This window comes from Camellia sinensis, chromosome 5 (assembly GCF_055761805.1).
Source record: "Camellia sinensis isolate YWXY chromosome 5, ASM5576180v1, whole genome shotgun sequence".
Lineage (NCBI taxonomy): Eukaryota > Viridiplantae > Streptophyta > Magnoliopsida > Ericales > Theaceae > Camellia > Camellia sinensis.
The window spans coordinates 183,883,093-183,909,867 of NC_138965.1; the positions used below are offsets into that span (position 1 = coordinate 183,883,093).

Consider the following 26,775-nt stretch of genomic DNA (forward strand, 5'->3'; position numbering starts at 1 on the left):
ACCTTGATGTACATATGTATATATATCTATAACAATGCTTTTTGTCTCATGTAAGTTCACAGCTCGTGGGACGTTTTACTTTCTTATGTCTTAGCTTCTGCCAGCCCCGCTTATTTGATTTGTACAGTTAGGCCTTTGGTTTACGATGCCAAACTTTTAGGCGTGGGTTTGGGTCATGACAACCACCATCACCGTCTCTGCTTCGGTGTTGCATGCGTAGTCCAGCTATCATCTCCACCTTACCTCGCCTCTTCACCGACACATCCTCCATTACGCAGATCTGGTAGCTTCAGACCCCATTTTCATATCCTCAACAAGGTTTTATTGACACGCCCCAACGACAAGGTGGATCTGGATCTATTGGAGTAACTAGATCTAGCGACGTAGAACTCTCTCTCTTTCTTCTCTTCCTATCTCTTTGATATACAAGTATTTAGCTTTGAATGTATGTATATATGTATGTGTATGTATACATATACAGAGATGAACCTTTTAATCGTACATATTTTGCGATGGACGTCGGTTTATCGATGGTAAGCACCATATACAGTTTATGTTCATGGCGTTTTCTCTTGCGCCTCACTTTTACAATTTGTTGTTGTTGATTAAGGTTTAGTTGTTGTTGTTGATGATGACGATGATGATGAATCTATGCTGTGATGATGATGAATCTTTGTTTGTGGAATGATTTTAACAGATAATTGGTGATGAAGAAGAAGAAGATTGCAATAGATAAGAGATAGAAAGATGAGAGATTTGAATATATAGGAAAATAATAACATTTTGAACAGATAGAACAGATTTGTTTTAAACAAATCTGTTATAGTTGATTTTCAACAGATAAGACAACAAATATGTTCAAATATGGTGGAAAATTGAACAGATAAACAAAAAATTGGATAGATAAACAAAAAATTGGACAAATAGAATTTTATTTGGAAAAATATTTAAATAGATAAGGAAAATTTGAATTGAAAAGATTAAAAAAATTAAACAAATAGAAAAAATTTGAATAGATAGGGTAAAAAATTTGAATAGATAGAAAAAAATTTAAACAAATAGTCAACGAAAAGTCAAATAAATAAAAAAACAGTCAAGGATAAAATTAGAAATAAAATGTCTTATAAAATTTCTCATGAAACTATTTTACAAAGCGTGAACCACTCACTAATAAAAAAAGAGAACTGATCTGTAGCTCGAAAGAGCCCCTTTCTGAATTCCCCGAATTTGAAAAAGGAAGAAAAAGAAGAAGGACTAGAGGGGCCAACATCAACCGGGAAGAAGAGAAGGAAGAAGAAGAAGAAGAAGAAGAAGAAGAAGAAGAAGAAGAACTGGGCTGCGATGGCCGGCCTCAACCCTCGATCGGCGGAGGCTGAGGCGAAGGCGGAGGCGCGGCGATCGGCGATGGCCTAGACCCTCGATCGGCGACGGCCTCTTCCCCTCTCTTCTCTTTCTCTCTCTCTCCCTCTCTCTCTCTCTCTCTCTGCGTTTCAGACTGGAGGAAAGAAAAAAAAGAAAAGAAAAGAAAAGAAAAGAAAATGGAAACTGCCTAAAATGACGTCGTTTTGGGCAGTCGGGGGATTCGGGGAAGAAAAATTCGGAGGAAAAACCATTTTTGAATAAAAAAATATCCATTGAATCTAATACTTTAGACACTCTTTAAATTGAATATATCATTAATTTATTTTATTTTATTATTATTATCTTTTTATATTTTGTTCCTCACTAAATATTTTAATTAAAAAATTAAAAAAATATAGAAGATAAAAAAAATTATTAAAATGATATGTTTCGGAACCTGATCAACTCTATTCAAATTCAGAAGGTAAATAGTACGAAAGGAGTAAAAGTGAAATAGTCGTTTACAAAATTATTAAAACCGCTTTGGTGTGCCCACAGAATACACAAGTCTTGTTTTCGTCATGTACTATAAAACCAGTGTGTGGACCTCTGCACACTGTACATGAACTCCCAAGAAAGCTTTTCTCCATTTTTCTGAATTTTTGTTGTCATTAGTTAGTTTGAGAGAAAGAAAGAAACAACAAAACTCATAATTGATTGATCGGGTCGGTGAGGAATGGAGGATATGATCGGTCTTCTGAGGATTCGAGTCCGCAGAGGAATCAATCTTGTTGTTCGCGATTCAGTTTCCAGTGATCCCTTTCTCGTCATCACCAAGGGAGAACAGGCTTGTCTTCTTACAACACTCTTTTATTTTTTTATATTGCGTTTTTTAGTTTTTCTTTTCTTATGATCATATAATGATCATTCTCATGCCTTTTTGCACCTATTATTTTTGAAGGACCCAAAAAAAAAAAAAATCTAGATTTTATCCCGGTAACAAATAAAATCCTAAATTATTTTAATTTAAATTCTGGAATTTTCAAATGATTTTAATTCTAACCATTTTAAAATGACAATTTAATAATTTTTTGTCAGTGGTGTTGGATGGTGAGGGTGGATGTCGACTAGGAAGGGAAAAAGAGATGGAGGAGGGGGCTGACGGACAATGGTAAATGTGAGGTGGCTGTCCAAGGAACAAAAAAATGGTTTATTATTTAAAATTCAAGATTTAAGTTCAAACAATTAAAAATTAGGATTTGATTTGTTATCAAGGTGAAGGGGTTGTTTGGATGACCTGTATTTTTTGTCTTTTTATGATAAGATGTGCAGAAAAGTAGAGAGGTGATATGATAGAAAAAAGATAAAAAGATAGATTATTTTGTGTATGCCAAACTTGGCCTAAATCTTGGATTTTTTTTAAACGTTTTAATTTCTCCTATTTTTTATCAGCTGCTGAGTAAAACAAACAAATGTTTATTTCATTATCTGTCGTTTTCGTGGTCGTAAAACCCATGTTTGGAATTCTTGTTGCTTTTATCTCGATTTGAAGCTACATATGTTTTGTCCCTAAAATCACTATCCCCTGGTCCCAATACAGTCTTAGTCACATTAAATTACGCGACAGAACAATAAGAATTTTGAGAAGAGAGGATCTCTAGCTAGTGACATTTTGTTTCAATAATTAATTTCAATCAATCTTTCGTGGAAGGACTTGGTAATGAGAATGTCAATTATTTTCATCCAAAATACTGTCTTTCCTTGAGGTTTGGAGGAAATAGAACAAATTCTACAGTTTTGACATGATTACTCGGGTTTCCTTATGCTGTTTGTGGGGTGGAGGGAGTAAATAGAACAACAAATTCTACAGTTTTGACATGATTACTCGGGTTTCCTTATGCGTTTTTTTTTTAATTTATTTATTTTTTATCTTTTTGGGTGGGGGGTGGTTTGGAGGAAATAGAACAAATTCTACAGTTTTGCTGTGTTTGGATGGGGGATTTAGGAACAGATTTGGAAAGGAAAAAGAGAAAAATTAGGTGAAATGTGAATTAAATATATTTACATTTCACATAGTTTCACATACTTTTTCCTTTTTCTTTTCCAAATCCCTTCCCAAATCTCCCAATCAAACAAAGAGTTAAAGTTCTAATTCACATAATAGTTTGTCTCATTTTTATTGATAATTTGTTAGTCCAATGGATGGGAAAAATACGCAATTGTATCTTTTATACCGAAATGTGTATATATTTTTTCTTGTTAGTCTTTGTGTGTTTACATCATATGCATTAGTTTCGGTCTCTCTAATCTCATTAAAAGGGAGGTCGGTGTAAATATATTTAAACTGTGGAATGTGCTATATTTTCTCCAAATCACAAAGGAGGTCAGTGAAATTTACCATTTTTTAACTATCTGGGAAAAACAAGAAAATAAAATGAAGTAAATGCTTTTAGACAGAACAATTTATTTTCTGATGAGAGTTTGTCCAAGAGGACAAAGGTCAAGTGCCCAATAAAGTACTGAAACATTGCCCAATTATATAAAGCAATGCTAGTGTTTTGGAATCCACTGTCAACAAATTTAGTGAATCCCATTTAGGTTTATACTCTTCCATAAGCTAGAGTTGGTCCCAGAGACTGAGTTTGATATCTGAAAAGTTTCTAAGTTGCACATCAGAGTAGATGGACCGTCTTTTTGGGTCTGCTGCAGAAACATGAAACAATGTTTGAAATACACAAAAATGGGAACAATAATTGAACTGTCAGAGCATATACTGAAACTAAGATAGTATTACACATTTAAAATAGTATTCACTTAAGCTTGGCTAATAGAGACATTGAATAGTTGATGAAATTATTACACATTTCTCTAGTGGTTTGAGCTCTTACCCCTGTTCAAAACACAAGTACTTGAGTTTAATCTATGAAGCACGGACACCTTTCTGGCGGCAACGTATTGGACACGCGGCGGACATGTGTCGGACACTCTCTCTAACGTGTCTAGAATTTGTTTTGATTTTTTTCCAATTGGACACTTTGCGGACACGCTCACAGACACTTGAGGGCTATGATACACGGATACAGACACGGGACACGACACGGATATGTGGGCATGCAAATTTTCAAAAAATGGGGGATACCAAATGCTAGGGACATGCTTAATATATATAATTTTATTTATTTATTTTTATTTATTTACTTTAATATCAAATTTCATTTACAAATTAATTTTTTCCTACAAATAAAAATAATTTATTTTATGTATGTTTAAGTTGAGCAATCAAGAATACTCAAAAAATAGAAGGGGAGAAAAAATATAGAAGAAAAAAAAGAAGGGATTTTTTGGTTAAAATATATATATATATATATATATATATATATATATATATATAATATCAGGGACAAAGGGGAGCAAAAAAAAGAATAGAATAGAGGAGAGAAAAAAGAGATGATCTCACAGAAGGAAGAGAGAGTCAAAGAGGCAGAGTCGATGAGTTCAACACAAGCGACAGACAAAGTCGAAAGTGAGAAAGAGAGGCGAACATAGACTCACGGAGAGAGACGAACAGAAAAAGAAGAAAAATAAAGAAAAGAAGAAGAAAAACGAAGAAGAATAACAGATGTGAAGAAACGAAGACATATTCGAAGAACATACCTCGATTTAGGGCTTCAACACGTTCTTCTTTACCCTTTCTCTTTCTCTCTCTCTGTATTCAATTAGTTAGGGTTTTTATCTCTCTGTATTTAACGAGTTAGGGTTTCTCTTTCTTCGTATTCATTGAGTTAGGGTTTCTCTCTCTACGTCTTTAACGTGTCCACAACGTGTCCAGTTGGAAATTTTTTTTAAAAAAAAGGGGAACACATTAGGTAGTGTCTGATATGCATCCACGGCGTGTCCGACGTGTGTCTGTGTCCGACACATGTCGGACACCCATACACTGCCTTCAGAGAGGAGAGAGAGAGAGAGAAGTCGCTCACTTGTAAACCCTAGACGAAGCTATCAAAGCTTTTGAAGGTCCCTATTGAAGTAATCAGAGATTCGCAGGTAGGTTTCTCTCTCTCTCTCTCTCTCTCTCTTCTTTTCTTGGTCTCTCTTCGTCTCATTGTCTTCGTTCTTCTCTCTCTACTTCGTTGTCTTTTTTTTTTTTTTCTTCCTTTAGACTTTGTTTTTTAGTCTCTCTCTCTCTCTCTCTCTCTCTCCTCTGTTTCTTTCTCTCTTTTTTTTCTTCTCTCTTTTCTCTTTAATTATATATTTTTTGAACCCCTTTTATGAGGTCAGCTATTGGATAAGAACAAAAATTTGGCAACCTCTCTATTTTTTAATATTCATCTTTGGCCCTAACATGCATAGAGCAAATTATTTTTATCTGAAAAAAAAATAAATTTATTGAAATTGCTCAATTTATTTATTAGGTAAAGTGCTGAAATTGATGAAAAGCCGTAGATATATATTTTAAAATATTTGTTCATGTTATTTTCTATTACTCCTTAATTTTTTTTATGACACAATAAATAGATAAAATTATATATTTTGAGCGTATCCCCAGCGCGTCGTATCTCTTATTTTTTGAAAATTTGTATGTCCGCATATTCGTGTCGTGTCCATATCCGCGTCCGTGCTTCTTAGAGTTTAATTGACAACAAAATTCTTGCTCAGGTGAATTTCTTCTTCTGATCTTCTATGAATTGATGCAGAAAGTAAAGACTAGCGTTATAAAGAACAATTGTAATCCGGAATGGAATGAGGAGTTAACTATTTCAATTAAAGATCCAAATGTTCCAATCATCCTAGTAAGTTACTCTTCCACTTATTTTTATTCTTTCACTATGCAATGATTGGCTATGAATGTGATTATGCAATTTATTTTTACTACTATGGCTGTATTTGGTTCATGGAAATAGGGATGGACTTGGAAAGGGAAAGGGAAAGGGAAAGGGAAAGGGAAAGGAAAAAAGTATGTGAAATGTAGGTGATATTTAATTATATTTTATTTACATTTCACTTACATTTTTTCTTTCTCTTTCCAAATCACTCTCCAAATCCATTAACCAAATACGGCCTAAAAAGCAAATCTTTATTTTGTGTAATGATATGAATAGCATCACCAACAATGTTCAACTTGATTAGTGATCATAAATTTAAGCTACAGAACCACTATTTGTTTGTTTTTTTTTTTTTTCAAATTTTTATCTGCCAAAAATGATAGAGCATGTAATAATGTTTGTTCTCATTTCCCATTTCTCTTGAATTTTGCAAGTGAAGAAGACAAATTGCAACAACCCAATTTTGAAGATTATTATTAATAGCACATTCGGTTTTGTTTGTTTATCAGAGTGTGCATGATAAAGACACGTTCACCAACGATGACAAAATGGGTGAGGCAGAAATAGATATTCAACCATACATAGACTGTATGAAGATGGGCTTTCAGAACCTCCCCAACGGTACTAAAGTTGGTGAAGGAGTTCAGCCAAACAGCAAAAATTGCCTAGCCGAAGAGAGCTGCTTTGTCTGGAACAATGGTAAAATTTGCCAAGACATGCGTCTTAAATTGAGGAACGTAGAATGTGGGGAGGTAGAAGTCCAGATTGAGTGGATTGATCTTCACGGTCATAAAAGTTCCCGGAGTTGAGGTATGCTTTGTATCGGCTTGTAATCTTTTATGTCGGTACTCTATAGTAATTATCTTACAATGAATCCACCAATCAAATGTATCAGTCTGTTTGTGAGAACAAGATTGATGTTTTGCATTGGCAGTGCTTCCATGTCCATGTCATGTGACCTAACAATTGGCTTGAATTTTGTAGTTCTGTGTTGTAATAATAAGAAATTCCTTGCCTACAGGTCATTGTGTTCTGTCTCTCTTTCATAAACGACTTGAACACACACATATATTATGTATAACGACTTGCCTATAACTAAATTTTCAAAGTTTTCTATTTTTTTCTTTCACTTTATTTTACTTGATTTTTACTTTTTACCAAATTTTCTTTCTAATCAAACAGAGATTGAATGAAAAGTGATAGCAAAACAGATTCCGAAAAAAGGTTGTTCGCCATAGTGGGTGTTCTTGTTTTTCTGCAGTTGGCCTTGTTTGGTTTAACTCTCAAAATACATTTTTTGAAAAAAATTTCCAAAATTTTGTTTGGTTGGAAATTTTTTGAATTTTTTTTCTTCCAAATCACTTTCTCTCAGTCAATCACTTTTTCTCTTACACATATCTATTCAACTATCATAAAATATCAAATTATGCCAAACTCCAAAATTATTTTCAAAATATACAACCAAACAAACTTAAAAAATTTCTAAACTCTCTTTTCAAATTTTTTTTGAAAATTTATTTCAAAACACAAACCAAACACAATAATGTGTTTTGCTTCAAGTAATTCTGTCACGTCGTTCAGAGTTTTAAGTTTTGTTTGGTTTATGGATTTAAGAAGAAAATTAAAAAAGAAAATAAAGGTAAAATATATTTATATTTAATTTATATTTCACTTAATTTTTTTTTTTAGTTTTTAAAAATCTTCTTAAATTCATAAATCAAATATAGTCTTAATGATTGATATTTTATTTACAGTTCTTATTTCTCAAGTTTTGAACATATTCTCGAAAGTTTGGTATATATCCATTGTTTGGAGACATTATTGTAGGGAAAATAACATGTCAGGGATTTTGTAAAACTTAATTATAAATGTGTGGAAAAATTTATAATTTTATTTTTTAATATGTATACAATTTATTATTAATCTATAAACATATATTTTTTTAAATATGCACTGAAATGAAATTACTCCATTATTATATACTCATTTTTTATTTTAATAATAATAGAGTCAGACGTTTTACCATTTTTTAAAAAAAATTAATTAATGATGAGAAGGATTTCACTGTTGTGCTTCAATTTGAGGTATATTATGAGTTTATTTTTATGATTCGAACAGTCATTTTGTAGGGTTTGTTGAGTACTTCATGCCTATCAAAAATCATATTAATCGGATATCAATAACTATATGATTGACAATCAAAATAGCATAAAAAAATATGTAATTCGATCATATAGTTATTGATATCCGATTAATATGATTTTTGATAGACATGAAATACTTAACAAACTCTATAAAATGAACGGTTCAAATCATAAAAATAAGTCCATAATATAACTCAAATTGAGGCACAACAGCCACTACTGTGCTAAAGGCACAGTAGTGACCCCATTTCCTATTATATACTAACAATCTTATAGCTAAATATTTGGGCCTCCCTTCTTAGGGATGGCAATTTGAAACCGGCCCAACGGGGATCCCCGATCCCGACCCCGATTTAAGCGGTTTTTCTCCGAAAAATACCCCCGACGGGGAGGGGACGGTATTTGAAAATCAATCCCCGATCTGTTTCGGGCCGGGGACGATGATCAGTGTTCAAACCCCGGCCCGGCCCCGTCCCCGTCCCCGTCCCCGAATTATCCCCGAAGTGAAAATACCCTTTTACCCCTCCTATAAATATATATAAACCAAACCTATTTTCCCATTTCACTTCCTCTGTGTGTCTCTCTCTCACCGTGGCCCTCATCTCTCTCTCCCTCACTCAATGACTCAAATCTCAGTCTCATCTCTCTCTCTCCCTCCCTTTCCTCTCCTTCTCTTTCTCTCTCCTCATCATCTAGATCAGATCGAAACAGATCTCAACAGATGCGTCGCCGATCCTCCACTACCACCGCCTCCGTCGCCATGGCAACACCGCCTCTTCGCTTCCTCTTCGCAACACCGCCGATCATCCGCTGCAGCTTGACGAACAGATCTGTAGATTTTTTTTTTTATTTTTTTAAGTGGATGATGATAGATGATGATAGATCCTCCACCACCACTGCCTCCGTCGCCATTTCAGATTTTTTTTTTTTTTTTAAGTTGCTGTTGATGATGATGATAGATTCATATATATATATATATGAATCATATGTATATATATACAATACAACAGATTCATATAGATATATATGTATATATGAATCTATTCAATACAACAGGTTTTTTAATTTTTGAGTATATATATTCATATTCAATACAATAGATTCATATATATATATATATATATATAGATTTTTGAGTATATATATGTTTATGTATACAACAGATTCATTGAATATTTTTTTAACAGGTCGGGGATTTTCGGGGTCGGGGAAACTCGAACCCCGATCGGGAGCGGGGTGGGGGGGCCGATAGGGTCCCCGTCGGGGATCGGGGGTGGGGACGGGAAATTTCTCACTATCGGGGATCGGGGACGGGGAGGGTGGTCCCCGGCCCGGCCCCGCCCCGTTGCCATTCCTATACCTTCTTCATGGGGCAGATCTAAAGCTGAAGCTTTTGGGAGTCTGATTGGAAAAGCGTTGGGCAAAATGCAAGGGTGGAAATGTAAGCTTTTATCTCAAGTGGGTAAGGAAACACTAATCAAAGCTGTTGTTTAGGCTTTGCTCTCCTATGCCATGTCCTATTTTGAAATGCCACAATCTTTCTGTGCTAAGTTAAATTATCTTGCTCAAAACCATTGGTGAAAAGGAGATTCGGATAACAAAGGCATCCCTTGGGCAAGTTGGGATCATATGACAACCCCCAAAAATCAAGGAGGTATGAGCTTCAGAGATTTCAAAGCTTTTAACCAAGCCTTACCTGCTAAGCAAGGTTGGCGTCTCCTTATGAACCCCACTTTTTCCTGAGCTCATGTGTATAAAGGCCTTTACTTTCCAAATTCCACTTTCTTGTAAGCATCCAAGGGTAAGAGAACATCTTGGGCATGGTCAAGCCTTCTCAAAGGTAGGGAACTCCTCCAATGGGCTCCAGTAGCAAATCCAAAATGGCAAACTTGCACACTTTTGGAAGGACAAGTGGGTACCCTCTATTAAAGATTTCAAAATTGCTTCGCATAAACCACCTTATTGTAATGTTCAAAAAGTTGTTGAAGCTATTGACCCCACACATAAAACCTGGAATCGTGAAATTCTCAACGAGTGGCTTTTGAAAGAAGATTTAGAGGTTGTTCTTGCCATCCTACTTGCAGCGGTCAATATAGATGATATTTTAATATGGCACCATACTCCATCGGGAGTTCATTCAGTCAAGTCGGGCTATGTCCTAGCCAAATAGATCTGCCACAACTCCAATGGTTCTGACAAACCCTCGGAATCTCTCACCCTTGGAATAGATTTTTGGAGTTCAATTTGGGATCTTGATGTTCCACTCAAAATCCGACACTTTTGGTAGCGAGTCTGAAATAATTTGTTGGCCACAAAGCTGGGTTTGTTTAGGCGTAAGTGTGCATCTTCTAGTGAATGTCCTATTTGGAGAAAATGTGATGAATCCATGGAGCATCTTCTGTTTGATTGTCCCTGGACCAAGGCTGTTTGGTTTGGCAGCTCTTTAAATATGAGAGTGGATCAAGGCTCGATAACAAATGTGACCAAGTGGACCAACGATCATTTGCAAGGCGGTAATTCAAAAAATGAATCCAAACGCCTTATTAGTTTAGTTGCTATTGTTGCCAGGTTCATATGGAAATCTAGAAATGATTGTCTTTAATCATCAAGTGGTGGACCCTCATGCCACTTTGCAAAAGATCACTCATTTCCGGAAGGAACAAGATGATCTGATTGGCCAATTCAACCCTCTCCATCAGGCCTTAGCCGTCCCCAACCATAATCCCCGATTAGGTTGGCAGCCAGCTTCCCACAGTAGAGTCAAATTTAACTGTGATGCAGCTTTTTGCGAACATTCTTCATCAGCTGTAATGGCTGTGATTCTTAGAGACTCAAAGGGAAATCTACTGGATGGTTGTGCTAAGTCTATCAAGGCTTCATCTGCAGTACAAGCCAAGGCCCATGCAGTGTGTATGGCGTGTCTCATGGCTCAAGCTCTCAATCTCTCCCAAGTGGAAATCAAGGTGACAACAAAATGTTGCGTTTCCGAAATAGTTCCACCATGGGAGTATGATGCTGTTATTATGGATATTCGAGGTCTTGCTTCTCCAACTTCTGTTTTGTTTTCTTGGACAAGAAGAAACAACAATGAAGCAGCACATTGGGTTGCAAAAGCTTGTCTTTCTAAGTCTTTACCAGTAAATTGGGTTGTATGCCCACCTGCTACTTTTGTTTCCATACTAAATTCTGATGTATCCCATTGTCCTCTTTAATTGAAAGTTTGGGAGTTCAAAAAAAAAAAAAAAAAAAAAAATCCATTTTTTACAATAATGCTGCCATGACTCAAATCTATAATGCTCCCCAGATTCAAATCTATGACAACTTAACTTTGATGGTATATAATTCTTTATTTTTTAGAATATTAGATTGGCTGACGTTTCTTTTTAGTTGGAAAATTTAATTGGAGCATGTTATTAGGCCTATGTGAATTCACTACAGAGTTCACATTGATAATCCGAACCGTTCAATGCATACGACTTGTTGAGTATTTTATCTTTATAAAAAATCACATTGATTAGATAAATATTTGACCAGATTACATTTGTATTAATAATTTTTTTTAAAATTATAGTTACTGTTAATATAAATTTAATCTGATCAAGTGACTATCGATATATGATTAACGTAATTTTTTATACAAATAAAATACTCAATAAATTGTACATATTAAATATTTCAATTTATCAATATGAGTTCTATAAATATAAAATCTAACAACACGTTTCGGCCTGAAATCGGACCGAGAGAAGCTGTTTTGTATTGGATTATAATCAAACTTGATGGTGGTTGAGCGGTTAGCCCAACACACTTATCATTTGATGCGATATACCACTTTGTTTGATTTGATCACTCACATTTATCGTTTGATGTGATATAGTTTATTATCATTAATAATTTTTAAGAATTATAGAATGCATCACAGTAAATGATAAATATAACAACCCCATTTCGTAGCTCGAAATGGCGTTTGTCGAAAGGCCCGAATTGCTTTGTACACCCACTCCTTTTCTTTGTACACCCACCCTCTCTTTGTTCATCCCCTCCCTCTGGAAAACTCACACACACACACACACAGAGCTCCGTTCATCCCCTCCCTTTGGTGTCATTTTTTTATTTTTATTTTTTATTTTTTTTATTTTTTCCAGAAGAAGTAGAAAATCAGAGGAGGAGGAGGAAGAAAGGAGGAGGAGGACAGGAGGGGGCCCAATTATTAGGGCTGGAGGCGGAGGCGGAGGCGGGGGGCGGAGGCACGATCGGGCGGAGGCGACGAGCTGCGAGCTGCGACGGCGGTCGGAGGCGACGAACGAGCTGCGAGCTGCGACGAGGACGGCGGACGGAGGCGGAGGCGGCGGCGGAGGCGACGAGCTCTTCTCTCCTCTTCTCTCTCTTTCTCCCTCTGTCCTCCTCTTCCCCTCTATTCTCCTGTGTTCAACGAAGTTTAATGAAGAAGAAGAAGAAAATCGCAAAACGACGTGGTTTTCAAATTTCGGGCCATTCGACCTTCACCCATTTCGAGCTACCACCTATTTTTCTAAATATAAATAATAAAAAATATAATTGATGTAACGTTTTAGTACATCAATAATTCAAGATCATGGTCCCGTTTAGTAGAGTTGTGAAAAAGTGATTATAAATTATAACTTAATAAATTATGACTTATACCTGTGAACATAAGCTGCTAATCTATTTGGTGCAGTTGTGAGATTATAGATTTAAATAGGAGAGTAGTGTTTGGTTAATAAACTGTAACATAACTTTTCACTGTGTAATTGTCTTTTTGCCCTTATATGATATAAAAATGATTATTTTGTCATTTTTTTTAATTTTAATTTTAAAAAAATAATTTCATTAATAAAAGTTAATATAATTAGTATTACAAAAACTATTATTTCATTAATTGTATCAATTAGTATAAAATTATTTCATTTTTTCATTATAAATTAATTAGTGGCAATTACTGGCTTAATAAGCATCAATTAATACTAAAATTATTAATAGTATCAATTAGTATAATTTTTTTTTCCCATTAATCACATTATAAATATCAAAAACCTCTTCAATTATGCCACATCATCAATTGGTACACTAATTAATATACTAATTAGTGCATATAGCATTATTTTAAATTAATTAATGTCAATTAATGGCTTAATTAGCATCAATTAATATTAAAATTATTAATAGTATCAATTAGTATAAAATTATTTTATTTTTTATTATAAATTAATTAGTGTCAATTAATGGCTTAATTAGCATCTATTATTATTTTTTTATTAAAAAAACACTGAAAACCTCTACAAAAAAAAAAAAAAAAAACTGAAAACCCTAGCTCCGGCGGGGACAGCGGCGACGAATCGACGTTAGGGTTTGAGATTAATCCACAGAGAGAGAGCCGTTGAGAGAGCAACGCTGAATTATCACCGGAGGTTGCCTCTTTCTTCTCCACCGGCGAAAAGATTGCGAAGAAAGCGATCGCAGAAGAGAGAGAAGAGATCGATCGCACTAGGGTTTGATATCATTACCGGTTACGCTAGGGTTTCAGATCGTCACTAAGTGATCTAGGGTTTGAGATTGATTGCGCTAGGATTTCAGATTGTCATCGGCGACTCAAGGGTTTGAGATCGATCGTGACGGTTAGGGTTTTGCCTCTCAATTGTGATCGCGACGGCAAAAGGTCGATTGAGAGAGAGAGAGAGAGAGAGAGAGAGAGAGAGATGGGTGTGTTTGGTTTGTGTTTGTAGAGTAGTTTTTCAGATAAAAAGTACGAAAACTTGTTTGGCTTGTCTTTTTTCAGAATGGTTTTGGAAAATTATTTTGAGGAGAGAGTTTTAAAAAAAGTGATTGATTTGATGTGTATGAGAGAGAGAGTGATTTTGAAAAGTAGATAACCAAACAAAATTTTGAGATTTTTTTTGAAAAAATTTGTTTAGTTTGACTACTCTTGAAAATTTGTTTGTAGAGAATTTTTTTCAAATTTTTTTCTGAAAATCAAACCAATTGGATACTAGAAATTGACAGAAACCTCAACTCTCGTTGGAAATTGCCATCCTCGCCAGAAATCGCCACTCTCTCTCTCTCTTTCAGAGTGAATAGTGTGAGAGTGTGGTTTATAAACGGAGTATTTGGCAATACCGGAATTTGATGAGGGGCGTTTAAGTAATTTTGCCCCTCCAAACCAACTTCCCGCTTAAGCTATAATCTCCAAAGTAACTCCTCAGCCACTTCAAGAAAAAGTTGTTTTTTCCACTTAATTTAAGCTATAATCTGATGAGTTAAGCTGCACAAAACACAATGTTTTAGCTTAAATTAAACTAAAAGTTCAAATAAGTAGCTTTTAAGCTGCGCCAAACACCCACCATGTGTGACGCCCCAAAATTTAAGGACATCATAATAAGATTTAGAATTTAAAATTAACATTGCCACCAATATTACTAACATCCATTAATTAACAACCCAAAATTTAAAGTTCTTACATCACAACTTAGTCTTAGTACATAAAAGAAATGACACAAATATAAAAAGAAAACTAGAGAAAAACTAGAAATTTTAGAAAATAGTTCATGGAACTTGACACTCCTCACGCTAACCAAGGTTGAGTGTTGCCTTGCAAGGCCTCGGTGTTTCTTTCGGTTTCTTCGGTACCTGGCATAAAACGCTAGGGCAATGAGAATGCCTGTGAGCGACGAGCTCAATAAGATACTACAACCCGAAAATACTCACCCCGATAATAATACTCACAATTTATGAATAATGTGTAGTAACAAAATAACAAGTAACATTTAGTATGCATAAAAGGAATGTTATCAGTTGAAATAATAACAATAGATAATGATAAATCAATTAAAAAAATATATAACAAACGGAAGCAGTATTTCATCATAAGGAATATGCCCACCTTTCTTTTAAAATTTTCATAGATTTAGTTTATCGGATAAATTTAAGTAACTCCCCGCGGAGTACTATTTTCACCCAACCGCTAAGCAATGGCTACGGGCAATTCTGACTCCCCCTTGGTCGAATATTTAAATGTTACCAATGATGCCCACATACCAGGGTTACGTACCCGAGTCGTGACATCATGGTCTGCTTCAAGGGAACGGTCTATGTTGTGACACCCTCACCACCAACCTTATATCGCCTACACCGATAAGAGCAGAAATACCTTCCCGTGCCATGTTAGGGTTTGCAATTCACTTGCGCAAGATTCTAAATCAGACTCACCCCGTCATTTTTAAAATTTAATGTATCATTGGTTAAATTTCGTGTTTCTTTACTTGTTGAGATATTCACAATAATTCAACATTTAATTACCAATAATGTTATACCAACTCATTAAAATTCCCAACATAAAATATTACACATGTCACATAATAGTAAACAAATGTACAAAATTTAAATAAATAATTTATTTAAACCATGGTATGAAATAATAATGTAGATACCAAAAAGAAGAAATAAATCATAATCACACACATGCATGGATTTTTAATCTACAAGATTAGATTAGCACAATATTAAATTTTAGTCCAAAGAAACAATTGAAGAGATAATTTTTGATTCCTTCTTAATCTGCCAAAATTTTCAGAATGTATATCTTGCAAATAAAATTATAAATAAATTACTTATACAACTCTAAAATTTATATAAATCTACAGAATACTTAATAAACATGTTATGGTCATTTTTCAGAAAGAATTTTCCAAAAATAAATTATAAATAATTCTTAAAAATTCCAAGAATGTTCATGACACAGATTTATCACTTTTCTTAAATTAATTCCATACTTAAATTTATAAATCTAAAAATTTATTATGAAACTATACTTCTCAAATTTCATTTTTTGCTTAGAAATTACCAAATTTGGTTTAATATAAATTTTTTAATGATTTTTCAAACGCATAATAAAATCTGCCTATAGATCCAGATTTGGTTAAAAATTTGTATAAATTCGTAAAAAACTCCATAATTGTTGAAACATTTTGTGGATGAACTAGACATCATTCTCAACAACTTTGTAGAATAAATCTTCTTCAAATTTTGAGTAGAAAATTGTCTAAAAATTCGTACAAATTTTCTAACAGATTCAAGGACCAAATAAATTCTTCAATTCACTCTATAATGGTATGAACTACACATGCAAGCTATTTTTACAATAATACCATGATTTTAAGACTATCAATATCTTCAAATATTTGATATACACATCACAAAATTTACATACATATATATATAAAATTTTATCTATAAATTAGTCATTTTATCATATGAATAAAATCTGAAAATTTCAACAATAAAAAATGAGAGTGTTGGGAGGGTTTTCTTATTTAGTTGTAAGATTGAAATGGAATAATGAAATGGTAGGAAAATATACAACTTCAACCTCCTCCTATTCTTCCACAAGAATTCCCTCTCTCTCTCTCTCTCTATATATATATATATTTGTTTTTTTTCCCCGATTAGTCTACGAACATAGTATGTATAAACACTGTGTGTGGTATGAATATATAGAGGCCACTTCTCTGAGGCTCTCTCTCTCTCTCTCTCTCTCTGTCTTTCTTTCTCTCTCTTCATTCTAAGCATTCTTTCCCTCAATTCCAAAAGCATAACGAGCTCTTCTTCCCTAAACAAACATGCAAACCAACATGTGGAAAGTTGCCACCAAAATCTACAAAGGTTTGGTTTTATTTATTTATTTATATTTTATTTTTTGTGTGTGTATTTGTGTGAGTTTCTGAAAATTGATACACTAAGATTTTTAACTAAGGTATTTAGTAAGAATAATTATCATATTGAATCCTAATTAAAATAATTTATAAACAACAAATATTGAACACCCACAAAATTATTATTCTTAATAATGTCTTTGTTAGTGATTGAATTGGATCAATTTAAAACTAACTTTTACACTAATATGCATTTTAGGTAGACTCTGGATAAAATTAATTAATTATTTTTAAGAATAATTAAATGTGGGTTTTCACACCATGTGTGCTTTTTAGATTAAGTTGATTAGGATTATTAGTAATGTGAGATTAAATGATGAAATTATTAATATAATATTTTGAATAATTTATAAATACAGTTCTTGAAGTTTATTAAAAGTAAATTCTCTTCTTATATCTGAGAAATTACATTTCACCTCTTAAGATTTTTAAATACATAATAAATGATCCCATCTATTAATTAAATATTAAGTTAAATTAATAGAGTGTATGATATAAGTAAAAAAAAAAAAATTCTTGAAAAATAACTATAATAACCATTACCAAGTCAGACATTTTTTTTTTCTTCTTCTCATCTCACTTTTCTTATTTTGCATTTTCACTCAATTAGTAATATCATTTTGCCAAACCATCAAACCACCATATCACTCCTTAAGTTTTCTTAACACATAACTAATAATTCCCTCCATTAATCAATTGCTAAGTTAAACATAGTGTATGGCATAAGTAACATTTTGTTTTGTTTTGTCTTGTTTTTATTTTTATTTTTATTTTTATTTTTTATTATTATTATAGAAATACCTATATAAACTTTATGAAGTTATACACTTTAATTTTATTAATTTTATTTTCTTATCTCACTTTCCATATTTTTCTATTTCCTCTCAATTAATAATACCACCTTCTCTAACTATCAAACCACCCTCTCCCACTCTTGATCAACACGATCGTCATTATTGTCTACATGCAATTTGGTGTGTTACGGAAGAGGATTGAAGAATATTATAATAGTGTAGAGAGAGAGAGAGGTTGGTGAATGACAATGAAGGTAATATGATAATTTCATTTCGGCATTAGATGGTATTTGGATAATTATTTTTTTAGTTGCCAATTTTTTTTTGACAATTGGTATTTATAATTTTCAAAATATGAGTGGAAATCCGTATTTTTAACAAATTTCAAAAGATATATTTGTAATTTGTTCTAACTTTTTTGTATATCAACAATCCAATGTCAGCTTGATTGTTGGATTAGTTGACTAGAATTATGCATACAAAATTAAAACTATAAGATAAATTGTATATGTTTATGAGCTAGTGTGATGTATTAATTGATTAGAATTAAGGAAAATGATATAACTTCGTAAAGGCTATTATACAAAAGTGAGTCTAAAAGGTAAATTTGTATATCATTATAATAGGGTAATGTGAGACTATGATGTGTCAAGAAGATAATTAGTTGATAATTAGAGGATATTTAATTATCAACCAATCATCTTCTTGACACATCACTAGATCTAAAAAGTAAGTCTAATTTTTTAGTCTGAATAACAATACTCTCTGATAAAAATAAATAAATAAATAAATAACAATACTCTAGAATTAAAATATATAAAATTATGTAAAATTTCTTTTATTATTTTTATAAAATGAGAGCAAAGTAATCTTTTCGTTTCGAATCTGATGAGATATAATGAACAATTTTATCTTTTCCACAAAATTCTAATCGTATCCTTGAAGATCATTTACAATCCCATAGCTTTTTCTCAAATAAGCATATGTTTTTTTTGTTAGACTGAGAAAATTAGTAATCGAATCCCATTAATAATGGAATCCTATTGATTATGGAATAAAACCAACATGACCCACGAGTCGCATTGAGGCATTGGAATGTGGATAGACATAAGACCAAAAGCAGAAGTACCAAAGCAAAAGTATCTGGGTAGAGAAATTCCCACTCCATGTGGATAGCCTTGGTTCTGTCCCATTTCACGTGTAATATTATTTAGGATTAAACAATTAATGAAATGCTTATTTCTGAGTGGCACCCCATGCAAAAATAAATGAGAAAATTACATTTAAATGGGATCTTCACAAAATATTTATAAATTTATGAAAAAATTTATAATTTTAATTATTAAAATTGATAAAGTTTATTACTAATTTGATTTTTTTTAAAAAAAAAAACTACAACTGATTTGTATTTTTCCCAAAATAAATTCCATTTATCAGATTTTGATAGGAAAGAAAATCAATAGTTGATTGGTAAGGGCTTGTTTGTTAATATTTTTATTTTTATTTTTATTGAAAATGAAAAATTGTTTAGTTTTTTATTTTCATTTTCAAAATAATGAAATTGATATTAAAATTTTTGAAAATACAAAAAATGTGTTTTCACTTGTTTTTTAAACAAGTTTTCATTTTTTTCCTTTTACCTTCCACATCCGATTATCACCCACCACCACCACCACCACCACCACCACCTGACCACAGCTAGTGCATTGTGGCTACTCTCTAATGAATGGATCATCACCGTCATGATTTTCAACCACCTTTTGATGGTGACCATATATTAATTGATGCTCTAAGTGGCACACCACATGCCAAAAAAATTTAAAATTTTAAAATTTAACAAATAATTTTTTTTTTTTTTTTAACAGTAATACTACAAAATCAGAAATTTTATTTTGAATTCATCAAAAAAACAATAGTATATGATTTAGATTCATTCTATATATAAACTTCATAATACACACTTTTAATTTCCACCACACTCTCATCTTTTACACAAATCTAGGAAAGAAAGTCTGAATTCCTAAATTTTTTTATTTTTTATTTGACCATTGCAAACTCTTGTTTTGTTGTGTGCTCTATATAAGAGGGAAGGGATGACTAAGAGTCTGCACCAGAGCACTCCAAGAAAACCTTTCCTTATTTAATTTTTCTTTTCCAATTTTTATTTTAAACCTTAGTTTGAGTGAAACAAAACAACACAAGCCATATTCATAGTGATGGTACATAATAATTCATCCTCTGTTTCTGGAAATCAGGATTTGATGAGGATTCGAGTACGCAGAGGCATCAATCTTGCTGTTCGCGATATATTTACCAGCGATCCTTATGTTGTCATCACCATGGGAGGACAGGCCTGTTAAATCACTGCTTTATATATATATATGTGTGTGTGTGTGTGTGTTGTGCCTTTGAGTTTTACTAATGATATGATATAATGATCATTCGCATGCCTTTGAAGCTATTATTTTTTGTCTCATGGCTACCATTATGATCAGTTTTGTTTTGGTGAAAATGAATTGGTTTTGCTTGGATTGATTAACAATTTTTTATTTTATTTTATTTTATTTTTATTTTTCATTTTCCTGGTCATAAAACCATGTGTGGATTTTTTGTTGCTTTTTTCTCTTTCTTGAAGAAAACTACTTGGGTTAACAAGACTAGAAAGTTATAAGGATAGAATCTGAAGAAGGCGACTGCACACTAAAATATTTGAAAAAAATTCTCATATTATACTAATAATTAGTTAGATAGTCTAAAAATTATAACGTTTTGTGCCCTTATAATGGCAAATTTTTAAAAATAATTTTCTAACCGAGTTTTATCAAATTTTAGTATTTTTACCTTGAGTATACCCTTTTTGTTTAATATTCTATATATTATCTCGTGTGCTTATAATCTTATATTTAAAAATTAATTTCTAAGATTTTACCTAATGTTGTGTTTGGTTAGGAGATTTTGGCAAGGAATTTGGAAAGGAAAAGGGAAAAGGCGTGTGAAATTATGTGAAATATTAATATATTTTATTCATATTTCACCTACTATTTTCCTTTTCCTTCGTAAATCACTTCCCAAATCCTCTAACTAAATACAGCGTAGTGATTTTCACTTTGATTAGCTCAACAATTTCGTGAAATCTTTAGTTCAATATTTTTGGAAATATTGCTTTTTTCAAAGAATATCTCACTAATCAAACAAAAAAGATATTTTTATCGATAGAATTTATCATAATATTTCTATTAAGAGCATCTACATTAGCCTCACCAAATGTAGTTTTTGTTGAAATACTATTCATTAGTTATTTAATAATTTTTTATTTTTTTGAGACAGATTAATCTATTTTTTATTATATTTTCTCATCCACCGGACGTCTTTCAGGATGTCCACCCAGATGTCCCTGCAGAGAAGGAAGTTTTGCTAAATTTTGGCCTGACTGGTCGACCGCCCCTCAGTGGGTTTGTCTCCTTCGGCTGCTGCTCTCTGTTGTTGCTATAGTGGACTGGAAAAAATATATTTAAATTGAAAAAGATAAAGGAATAAAAAATAATATTTTAATGAAATACAATTTTAGAATAGAGAGTTTGATGGAGTGTGTACATAAAAAAAAAAAAAGATTAGCTAAAATATAAAAGTGAATTTTGAATTATAATTTGACTCTAAATTTACTGAGGTTGATGCAGATGCTCTAAGAAAAACATCTCTAGTAAGCACTTTTTCTTTCAACAACTCTCCAACAAAAAATCTTCATGTGAAAGGGACGCAAATATTTTAATTTTCAAATTTTAACACAAGGGCAATATAATAAAAAAGAAAGCAATAATTATGTTTTGTAAAATATGATAGCCTAAAAAGTACGAACACTTCTAAAAATGTGGCGTATTTGTGTCGTGTTTGTATTAGATGCCGACACTCTTTCGATACTTCCCCAACACATGTCCGACACTCTTCAAAACGTGTCATATTTTTTAATTTTTTTTAAAGGTCCAGACACTCTTTGAACACTTAGATGACACATGTGTCTATCGCTTAAACACACATATCTATCGATTAGACACCGGTGAAACTAATTATAAGTTTGAACAAAATAACTTAAAATACAATAATAAAACAAAACTTATATAAATTTATAGGAATTAATGTCATATTACAATTTTTTATTATCTTTGAATGATATATTCATATATATAATATATAATAAATATATAAAATTATAGATTTTACGCATGTCCCTCATGTGTTGTGTCCTGCATTTTTTGAAAATTAGTGTGTCGGCGTTTCCGTATCGTATCCGTATCGTGCCATGTATCCGTATCCGTATCCGTACTTCATTTAAGCAAATAGTTTGGTTTTATTATGTTGGAGAGGATCCAAGCAAACTGGTTGAAGTCTTGATTTCCTATAGATGATTTTTAGTTCTAATTATACGAAAAGTAGAAATTTCTTCTATATATATACATACATATATATATATATATAAGATTTTTACAGTCTGAAACAAGAAGCTAGCAGGAAGCAAAAACCTTATCTGGGGAAGGGGATAATTATGTATTTATTTATTTAAACTCAGAAGCTTGATTATGCTCTCTCTTCACAATTATACCCAAAATGAAGAATACGACTAATTTTCAATTCTGATTAACTATTTTTCCATCTGAAATTGATCTTGTAATGATTTAACTCCAAATTGGACTAAATTAGAGATTATGCATGAAAGATAAACTCTAGTAGTTCATTTATAATAGCATTCTCTTAACCTTGGCTAATGGACAAATTGATTAGTTGTTGAGATTATTGCACATTTCTCTAATGGTTTGATTGCTAACAACATTCTTTCTCAGTTGCTTGAATTCTTGCAAAGCAGTTGTAGCTATTATTTCTTCCTCTGATCTTATATGCATTGATGCAGACAGTAAAGACTAGGGTTGTACACAACAATTGTAATCCTGAGTGGAATGAAGAGCTAACTCTTTCAATGAAGAATCCAGTTGTTCCCATGATCCTAGTAAGTTACTCTTCTACTTTTTTTATGTAGTTTTCTTTTTTGGGTAAGAATTTTTTTTTAGCTTTTTTATTTTATATTATTTATTGGGTAAATTACACTGGCACCCCTTGAGGTTTCTGTTTAATACAGATTCCCCTCATATTTGAAAAATTACATTCCCCCCCTGAGATTTGTAATCTCATTACAAATTGTTTTCCGAATTGTTGATGTCATACCTTAAAATTTTTTAAATGACTATTTTGTCATTTTTTCAACTATTTCTTCTTCCTATCATCATGACTACATTCTATAACTTTCTATCATTAAATTTTAGTTAAACATATTTTTATTGAGTGATGATATACAAACATAAATTTTATATAAAATTTTCAAACACAATGATATAATTTAATGGTGATCTTTCACTTCAAAACAAAACACTCATAAACATGATTTATATTTACAACAACATCAGAATCACAATATTTTTATAATATTTTTTATATAAATTTTTATATATGAATAGAATTTTTCATCTTTATTTCCACCATCATTTTTCTTTTTCATCTATTCACCTACATTTATTGCAGTATTACCAAATACTATCATTCACATTTATTACAGTAGTACTGTATTTTTTATTTTTTTGTATTTGGTGAATTTTAAAAAAAAATACAAAATATTATACTTCTTAAGTATATCTAGATTAGGTGTATCTAAAAAAATAAAAAAATTGCTTAAACTACTAAAAAAATTAGTAAAAATAAAAAAAAATAAGAAAAATAAAAAAATTTAAATTTTTGTGTGAGTTAAATCAAAGAAGATGATTGTTATTTATCTTTAAATGACATGAACAAAATATCGGTATTATTTTATTATTTTATATGTATAAAGGTTAAGGGGTAAATGTGTCCTTTTAATCTGACAGAGGGGCAAGTGTAATTTTTCAAACGTGAGGGGAGAATCTGTATTAAACAGAAACTTCAGGGGGTGTCAGTGTAATTTACCCTTATTTATTGTTATTCTGAATTCATTTGCATTTATTTTTGAATTTTGCTAGTGAAGACAAATTGCAACCACATTTTGCAGATTATTAACAGCACATTTGATTTTGGTTCTTTTCAGAGTGTGTATGATGAAGATACTTTCACTAGAGACGATAAAATGGGCGATGCAGAGATAGACATTCAGCCATATGTAGAGTGTATTAAAGTTGGTAAAACAGTTCAGCCAAACGAGAAAAATTGCTTAGCCAAAGAGAGTAGCATTGTCTGTAACAAAGGTAAAATTTACCAAGACATGCGTCTTAAATTGAGGAACGTAGAACGTGGGGAAGTAGAAGTCCAGCTTGAGTGGGTTGATCGTAAAGTTTCCCAGGGTTGAGGTATATGCTCTGTATGTGCTTGCAATATGTGATACATAGGTTGGTATTAGACTAAATATATGTGTAATCTTATATATGTTTGTAGTACTTTTTCTTACTATGAATGCACTAATCCAATGTATCAGTCTGTTTGTGAGAACAAAACTGACTTTGGAGTCATATTTTATGATTTTGACTATGTAACAGCGATGATATTTTAACAGTTATATGATGTTAGAAGTTCGCCATGTTATTTGCACTATTGTTTTGAGATATTGATGAATTTGACTCCTCTTGGGAGTGTTGGAACAATCTTCTGTGTAAATAAAATAACTTAAAATAATTCAAACAAAATAAATAAATAACATACCGGATTTATTTATCGTATCGAATTAAAATTAAGACTAAGTCGAGTGTGTGACACTCTGTCCTTAAGACAGATTCGCTCCACTACAGTGCTTACGGCTTAGTGGCGTCTATCTCCCAGGATACAATGATCTTCACAAATTTGTAGAAGCACTTCAATCAAATTTGTCCGGCGAACTAGAACCTTGTGTTCTATAACTCTCTGAAATTTATTCCTAATATTTTATATGATGAATAATGCACTAAAAGAAAATGGACAGCAAAGAGACAAGAATTTTAGACTGAATTTTTTGGATTAATCAAAATTGGAATGGGGCTGCCTTTATATAGGCTTTGTTGGCACCTATTCAATTTGAATAGAAAATGTATGAAGAAGGGACATACCTATTCCTTTAAAATAAAGAGACACCATGAAAGGTTTGCACCCTTTCATTCAAATGGAGGTTTGACCCTTCCTTTAAAACAAAATGACACCATGAAAGGTTATACCCTTTCATTCAAAATGGAGTCTATTTCAATTCACAACTACCTCTTTATAAATTTTCCAACAATCCCCCACATGAATGAAATTGACAGAGAGAAAATGCAACAACATGATGTAAATACAGAGAGTACAGAAATTGGAAATATTCTGCAAAGGATAGGTAGCTTTTAGCCTTGAACCTTCCCTTGTGAGACACTATCGGATTTACTAGCTAACCAGTGAACATGATGTCTTGAACTGTTCAGCCGTTTGTGTAAACTAAGACAATAGAACTCACATAGTATATCTCCAGACACAGTTTAGTTCTCACTATTGTGTTCATTTTGGCCCTGAACAACCTGGTCTTTCATGAGTGCTCTAAAGACTTATAGCCCTTTACAAATCTTATAGAACCGGCTCAGTTCACACTCATATAGGTGATTCTTATGAAAAGTATCCTGCCATACTCCACTAGGTTTACCTAGATATAAGAATCATTAAAAGTATTACTTAACCTAAACTGCTGCAGACATCATTATTTCATCAAAGAAATGGGTAGGAGATAAACTTCCCAGTGATCCTTCTGAGTCATTCACAACTCGGTTGTCCCTTTGAACCTAGATCTTGGGATCTCCAGTCAACTAGGTTGGGTTGCCATTGTGGTAACTCTTATTTAATAGGCTTTAGTCCCATTCCCCTCGCTGAATTCTCAACTAACTCTCTTGCTAACCCTTTGGTTAGTGGATCCGCTATGTTGTCTTTAGACTTAACATATTCTATGGACATAATTCCATTAGAGAGTAGTTGTCTTACGGTATTATGTCGACGACGAATGTGTCGAGACTTATCGTTATACATATGACTCTGTGCTCTACTAATTGTTGATTGACTATCACAATGTATGCATATAGCAGGCACCGATTTTGGCCATATTGGAATATCTTCAAGGAAGTGGCGAAGCCATTCTGCCTCTTCTCCTGCTTTGTCTAAAGCTATGAATTCAGATTCCATAGTAGACCTAGCAATACAAGTCTGTTTGGAAAGATTTCCAAGATACAACTGCCCCACTAAGAGTAAAGACATACCCACTAGTGAACTTTGAGTCTCTTGTATCCGATATCCAATTTGCATCACAGTATCCTTCAAGTACTGCTGGATATCTAGTATAATTAAGTCCAATGTTACGAGTAAATCGGAGATATCTAAGAACCCTTACAATTGCTTTCCAGTGTTCTACTCTCGGATTACTCGTATATCTACTTAATTTACTTACTGCATAAGCTATATCTGAGCGAGTGCAGTTCATCAAGTACATTAAGCTTCCAATAATTTGGGCATACTCTAATTGAAAAATACTTTCCTGTACATTCTTAGAAAGATACAAATGAATATCTACAGGTGTTCTTACAAGATGATCATCATCTTTGCTGAATTTGTCAAGTATTTTCTCAATGTAATGAGATTGTGACAAAGCATATCCTTCTGATGTTTTGGTAATTTTCATACCAAGTATTATATCAGCAATGCCCATGTCCTTTATGTCAAAATATTTATTCAACATTTTCTTAGTAGTTTTAATCATGTCATTATTACTACCAATGACGAGCATATCATCTACATAAAGACATACAATGACATAACCTTTATCTGTGTTTTTAATATAAACACATTTGTCACACTCATTAATTTTAAATCCATTTGACATCATTGCCTTGTCAAATTTCTCATGCCATTTCTTTGGCGCTTGTTTTAAACCATATAATGATTTAATCAATTTACA

General features: G+C 32.5%; 2 protein-coding genes and 1 long non-coding RNA gene across 3 annotated transcripts; 2 read left to right on the top strand and 1 right to left on the bottom strand.

The window, feature by feature from the left end:
- Window positions 1–1,856: 1,856 nt before the first annotated feature.
- On the top strand, window positions 1,857–7,184 carry LOC114270522 (protein C2-DOMAIN ABA-RELATED 7). The gene is made up of 3 exons (XM_028212060.2): window positions 1,857–2,188; window positions 6,036–6,131; window positions 6,674–7,184. The coding sequence occupies exons 1-3, from the start codon at window positions 2,078–2,080 to the stop codon at window positions 6,971–6,973; spliced, it is 507 nt and encodes a 168-aa protein (XP_028067861.2). The 5' UTR covers window positions 1,857–2,077; the 3' UTR covers window positions 6,974–7,184.
- A 12,799-nt stretch (window positions 7,185–19,983) lies between these two features.
- LOC145791040 (uncharacterized) lies at window positions 19,984–23,046 on the bottom strand. Its single transcript, XR_014330669.1, has 2 exons — window positions 22,731–23,046; window positions 19,984–20,178 (listed from the first exon to the last, which is right to left on the bottom strand). It is a non-coding gene; the product is annotated as an uncharacterized LOC145791040 (long non-coding RNA).
- Window positions 20,042–24,415, top strand: LOC114270523 (protein C2-DOMAIN ABA-RELATED 7). Its single transcript, XM_082870687.1, has 3 exons — window positions 20,042–20,178; window positions 22,731–22,824; window positions 23,929–24,415. The coding sequence occupies exons 1-3, from the start codon at window positions 20,042–20,044 to the stop codon at window positions 24,184–24,186; spliced, it is 489 nt and encodes a 162-aa protein (XP_082726813.1). The 3' UTR covers window positions 24,187–24,415.
- The last annotated feature ends 2,360 nt before the right edge of the window (window positions 24,416–26,775 follow it).

Bases quoted from the DNA above. Each gene is read 5' to 3' on its own strand.
- LOC114270522 (XM_028212060.2), top strand. From the start codon at position 2,078: ATGGAGGATATGATCGGTCTTCTGAGGATTCGAGTCCGCAGAGGAATC. The intron at 2,189-6,035 runs GCTTGTCTTCTT...GAATTGATGCAG, and splicing joins TCATCACCAAGGGAGAACAG to AAAGTAAAGACTAGCGTTAT. The intron at 6,132-6,673 runs GTAAGTTACTCT...TTTGTTTATCAG, and splicing joins CAAATGTTCCAATCATCCTA to AGTGTGCATGATAAAGACAC.
- LOC114270523 (XM_082870687.1), top strand. From the start codon at position 20,042: ATGGTACATAATAATTCATCCTCTGTTTCTGGAAATCAGGATTTGATG. The intron at 20,179-22,730 runs CTGTTAAATCAC...ATTGATGCAGAC, and splicing joins ATCACCATGGGAGGACAGGC to AGTAAAGACTAGGGTTGTAC. The intron at 22,825-23,928 runs GTAAGTTACTCT...GGTTCTTTTCAG, and splicing joins CAGTTGTTCCCATGATCCTA to AGTGTGTATGATGAAGATAC.